Source organism: Cryptomeria japonica, chromosome 5 (assembly GCF_030272615.1).
Source record: "Cryptomeria japonica chromosome 5, Sugi_1.0, whole genome shotgun sequence".
NCBI classification, from domain to species: domain Eukaryota; kingdom Viridiplantae; phylum Streptophyta; class Pinopsida; order Cupressales; family Cupressaceae; genus Cryptomeria; species Cryptomeria japonica.
The window spans coordinates 347,090,395-347,096,110 of record NC_081409.1 but is presented as its reverse complement, the minus strand read 5'-3'; the positions used below and the strand labels follow the sequence as shown (position 1 = coordinate 347,096,110).

The following is a 5,716-nucleotide window of genomic DNA, read 5'->3' as shown; positions in this document are numbered from 1 at the left end:
AATTCCTTTTTCAGCTCTTCATTTTTTTTTTCTACATAAAACTCCCACTCTTTCATAAATTTCTCTTGCAAATCTTCCATTTCATCTTCCATACTGTATATTCACTCTCTAAGAAAAAAAAATTCCTCTTGTAGTCTCTAAATTTGTTCGTACAGGTAATCTTTTGAGCTGTTAGCCTCACCTTCTTTAGGGTCATCTTCATTCGCCAAATTTGAGACTACATCCTCCTGACCCTGGGAGGCATCCTTCTCACCCTGGGAGGCATCCTTCTCATCCTGGAAGGCAAACACATTAGTCTCTTCTTCTTCAAACAACGAATACTTCAAACCCTCTTCTTCTTCAGTCGAAATCAACTCCTTTTTCCAGCCATCCCACCAATGAACATGATTTTGGGTTTCAACGTCCACTTGGACATCACTCTCTACCGAGTCTAGACAGCCAATAAATTTTTTGATGATTGATTCGGCTTCATCATCTGATTCGGCCTCATCATCTGAGACTTTAGCCTATTTGTTGATAACAAAAAAGCACCAAACTCTAGGATCGAACAAAAACTAAGCACACCCATCTCTAGTTAACATTTCACCATAGCTCTGATACCAATTGTTAGTTATAAATGAGAAAAGAAAACATAATGGAATGAAACTAAAAGAGACATAGACACATAACACAAGGTTTAACTTGGTTCACCACTAAGTGGCTACGTCCACTAGAAACGCAGGGAGTAATCTCTATTATTCAATAATGCAAATACAACACAATATCAAGCATGTACTGTACTCAATATTTATAATCATATAGAGCATTCAAGTGAAGAGTCTCCAGAAGATGTATGGTTATGACAAAACTTCCAGAAAATACAGAAGAAAAGAAGAGCTGCAAGAATGAAATTATATTAATTCATTGCGTGTTTTACAATATGCCTGAAAGCATGATTTTATACAAGGAATGAGCCACCAAAATAACTGAAATTATGGTGGAATCATAAACTAGAGGATATGCATAAAGAGTTAAAATAGAATTATGAGTAGAGTTTAACAATGCACTCCTTAGTTAGCTGACACAAATATAGCAATGCATGAGTGTCGGTTACGGTGGAACACAAGTTTTCCATAAATCACGAGCACCAAACCGTTGCATGCACTAACACCCACCCTTAAGTCTAACTAAGGAGAGATAAACCTGATGAAAGGAAAGAGGAAAGAGGGAAAACACAGTGGGAATAAAACCCCCCTCAAAATTACAAGAGATGCAACTATATGAAGTGTAGAAGAATATCTTTTGAGATACAAGAAAAGTGTGAACAAGTATCGAAGGAGGACCACGAGAGTGCTGAATGAAGAAGCTCTTCACAAGCCAAGATGATGACCAAGATCAAGAATTTGCATGAGTGTCCCCAACGACACTACTCAACCATGCAAGAAGAAGCTGCTAGTCTAAAATATAGGTGCCAATGGTGAACTGATCAAACTTGAAACAAAACCAAGAAGCATTAGCACTAATAGTATAAAGTCTCCTTGATAATATAAAAAAGGAGAAACAAAACATGTCCACTGAAATTGTGTATCACAAAGGAGATGATAAAGGCAAGGCCCATGCAACCAAGATCATGAACAAAGAAAGAAATGAGCATGCTCTAGAAACAAAGGGTTACGACAGCTTCCATTCTTAGCAAATCTGCCTGCAAATAATTTGTCCTTCCTCCTAGCTCTCAGGCTTTGATACCATGTTAAATTTTCTAAATTGTAGAATACAGATCTAGTTAGGAAGTAAGAAACAAAACTTCCAAAAAATAGAGTTACATTCTCAGTTTTTCTGGTTTTTTGTTCTGTTTTCTCTTGCAACTTTTGTTTTCTCTTGCAACTTTTGTTTTCTCTTTTCTAGCTAGATCTGTATTCTACAATGTAGAAAATTTAACAGGCTTCACATCCGAACAACACTACGGTGGAAGCATACAATGGAGACTACGTTCAAATCAACAATGAGAGGCGGAGCTTCACTCCCAAACTGCCAAATGCAGACAAAGCCTTCCTCTCCGCTTACATCAATCACATTACAAGACGGGCAAAGGATTTCAGTAGAGAGAGTAAAGAAATCACGCTCTACAACAATACAGGTGATGCTGTCTACGGGTATGGATGGACCGGCATTCCGTTCAAGCATTCTTCCACATTGGACACAATCACTCTCGATCCTACTCTCAAACGCAAGATTATGATGGATCTTGACAATTTTAAGAGAGGAAAGGAATTTTACAGCCGGATTGGGCATTCGTCGAAGCGAGCCTACCTTCTTCACGACCCGCCTGGAACGGGGAAATCAAGCTTCGTGCCTGCCAGGAACGATTTGTACGACCTCGAGCTCACTCAGGTGAAGAACAACGCGGTGCTCCATGCACTTCTCACGCAAACAAAGGAAAAATCTTTGATTATTATTGAAGACATCGATTGCTTGTTGTGTCTAACTGACAGAGTTTCGAGGCTTTCTAACGACAATGAAGAGGAGAAGAGCAGCAACAAAGTTATTCTGTCTGGTTTTCTCAATTTCACAGATGGCTTGTGGTTCTGCTGCGGAGAGGAGCGTATTATTGTGTTTACGACCAACCACAAGGATATGCTTGATCCAGCCATACTCAGGTGTGGGAGGATGGACATGCACATTCTACTCTCTTTCTGCACTTTTCCTGCATTTAAATCTCTTGCTTTTAATTATTTGGAGATAGAGGATCACCCACTCTTTTCCGTCATGGAAGAGAAGATGGCATGCGGGGCTGAGGGCAGATTTTATAGAAGTTCTGATGAATAAAATGGACGACCCAGATGAAGCTTCACGTGATTTGATTTTTGCGCTGGATGGAAAGAAACGAGTAAGGAATGCTCTGCTTACATCTTGATCTACACAATGTGAAGGAGAAAGAGAAGAAATACAAATAACGGCGGAGGCTACGCAGAATATAATTTGAGTGTTTATCCTCCATTCTTAGTTATCTAGATTAATATGCGCTCTGGTATTTCGACTGTTTAATCAAGTATTTGTCACCAAATTTCAATGCCTCGTTTGCTTGTCTAAATCTATTTCAGAGAGTCACTGTATATCAGTTTGAAGGAGTTTACATTTGTAATGTACATATTAGAAAGATGATTCTCAGAATACATGTTTCATGTGAAAATCTGAAGTAGATGTGAATGTGGAGATGTCTTTTAATTAGTCAAGTATAATTCATGATACATTGTGAAGGTGATGGTTAAGGTATGATCAATATATTTGCTAGTTCTACATATAATTAATTATAATATATTATTACAAATCTTCTTGAACTAAGATCTTTTCGTGCATATCTAACAACTTCTCTTGATTTTAAGCTCACATAATAGATATAATAATAAACACAAATCAATTAATTATAAAGATAATCATCTCGTTTATAAGAAACAAAAATACAATCCCATCTAGATAAGAATTCACTTACATCTAAACATTTTTCAACCTTAAAAATTCATTACTTCTATCAAGTGTAATAAATGTTCCTAAAAATCGTCGACTCTTCATCATAATTGATTCTTTCAAAGAGTGCAATATTAGATCCTAAAAGGAGTGCTCTCCGTTCTCGCTTGGTAAGAGTCATAAGGTAGAAGATAGTTCTTGCAAAGAACTATGACTACTATACTCAAGACTGACCATACTCAAGATTTTGAAACTCGTAAGCATAATAATAATAACAATTTATTATAAGTTGTGAAGATTGTAATTAAAAGTTTAAATGACGTGTAAGGTAAAATTGTCGTTTTGATAGCGAGAGGGCGCTTAGAGTCTCTATAAAACATGAAAAACTATTGTCATCTGACCAAAACTGTGAGCGAGCACTTGACTTCCAGATAAATATGGAATTGGAAGCCTTAATCGGAAAGATCTTATCCATACTCGGGATTCTGACATTCGTACAGAGCTATCTTCCCCCACAGGTACGCCAAATCGTGAGACAATGGATGATGCGCATTTTTGACTGCGTAAATCTATGTTGCTGCGTGAGCCTCCCAGAATTCAAAGGAAAGCACGGATGGAAGATGAACGAGCTGTACACGGACGCGGAAGAGTACGTGAAAACTCTGGAAAGCGCCTCGGAAGCTCGCAATCTAACGGCTTATCGAGGCATAAATGCGAGAGAGTTGGGCATCTCTCCCGACACAGAACAACTCATCCACGACTCATTCCGCGGAGTTAGAATGTGCTGGACCCAACACACCATACAGAAAATGGTGGACAAAGAAACCGTTGAAAGACAGGCCTATACTCTCAAAATGAACAAACTAGACCAGAACCTCCTCAAGGCCTATTTGAACCACGTATCCGAAAACCCGGCGGAGCATAAATTGGGCAAAAGGGAACTCAAATTATATACCAACAGTGGAGTTTGCGCCATTCGTGGACAAGGATGGAATAGCATGCCTTTCAAGCACCCATCTACTTTTCATACGCTCGCACTCGATCCATCCATAAAGAAAACAATTATCAATGATCTTGATCGATTTAAGGCCGGAAAAGATTTCTACAGACAGATCGGTCGCGCCTGGAAACGCGGTTACCTTCTTCATGGCCCTCCCGGAACGGGAAAGTCCAGCTTAATTGCCGCCGTGGCAAACTACATGAAATATGACATCTATGATCTTGAACTCACTAAGGTCTCTCATAACCAGGAGCTCCGTGCCCTTCTTACTCAGACCAGTGAAAAGGCCATCATTGTTATCGAGGATATTGACTGCTCGCTTGATCTTACGGATAGAGAGTGCAAAGAGAAGGCCACAGAAAGCAAGCTTCGAAGTCAACTTACCCTTTCTGGTTTGCTCAATTTTACGGATGGATTGTGGTCTTGCTGCGGTGAGGAGCGTATTATTATCTTTACTACTAACCACCCTGAACATCTCGATCCCGCTCTTCTTAGATGTGGGAGAATGGATGTCCACATTGAACTCTCTTACTGCAACTTCGCTGTTTTTAAAATTCTCGCTTTCAATTATTTGAGAATTGAAGTTCACGAACTTTATCCTTTGGTGGAGGAGAAGATCGCTTCCGGGGCCGAGATGACTCCCGCTGAAATTATAGAAATTCTGATGAGTAAAGTGGACACTCCTGACGAAGCAATGACCAATGTGGTTAGTGCTCTCGATGCCAAAATTAAGAAAAAACAGGATCATCGTCAGTCCCAATCTTCCCAAACGGAGAAGGAAGAAAAATGCACAACGAAGGCAGAGATAAATCCTGAAAATGATGCCGTGGAAGACTTTTAAAAGCTGAGTTTGCCACTGTAGATGCACGTCTTTACCTGAGTGCATGGCCCTGCGTATCACCTAGAACAGAGTTTCTTTCAAATTTCACTATACCGGTATGTATCTATAAGAGGTTCAACGGATACGTGGATAGGCTACAAAAAATAAAACATAGGTATATTTTAACATGTATATTTTGACATATGGTTAGAGCATGATTCTTATATGAAATAACTTTTTGGAATTATTAAATATTAATATAATAATATGTTATTGTAGCATTATTATTTTCAATTAATATTTTGTATTTCTAAATTGTAAGAGATATTGTAATTGAATCTTGACAAAATATCATGTAATTTCAATTCTTATCCACAATTTAATTGTTGATATAATTTGGAGAACTTACAATTGAATTTTTTAACACTTTTGTTCATAATGACATATTATTA

At 38.3% G+C, this 5,716-nt stretch overlaps 2 protein-coding genes across 2 annotated transcripts; both read left to right on the top strand.

Annotated features, from left to right (window-relative positions):
• The first annotated feature begins 2,217 nt into the window (after positions 1-2,217).
• Positions 2,218-2,805, top strand: LOC131035692 (AAA-ATPase At3g28610-like). Its single transcript, XM_057967434.2, has one exon. The coding sequence runs from the start codon at positions 2,218-2,220 to the stop codon at positions 2,803-2,805; it is 588 nt and encodes a 195-aa protein (XP_057823417.2).
• Positions 2,806-3,881: 1,076 nt separating this feature from the next.
• Positions 3,882-5,285, top strand: LOC131035687 (AAA-ATPase At4g25835-like). Its single transcript, XM_059220657.1, has one exon. The coding sequence runs from the start codon at positions 3,882-3,884 to the stop codon at positions 5,283-5,285; it is 1,404 nt and encodes a 467-aa protein (XP_059076640.1).
• The last annotated feature ends 431 nt before the right edge of the window (positions 5,286-5,716 follow it).

Coding starts and splice junctions, on each gene's coding strand:
- LOC131035692 (XM_057967434.2), top strand. CDS start 2,218: ATGGATCTTGACAATTTTAAGAGAGGAAAGGAATTTTACAGCCGGATT.
- LOC131035687 (XM_059220657.1), top strand. CDS start 3,882: ATGGAATTGGAAGCCTTAATCGGAAAGATCTTATCCATACTCGGGATT.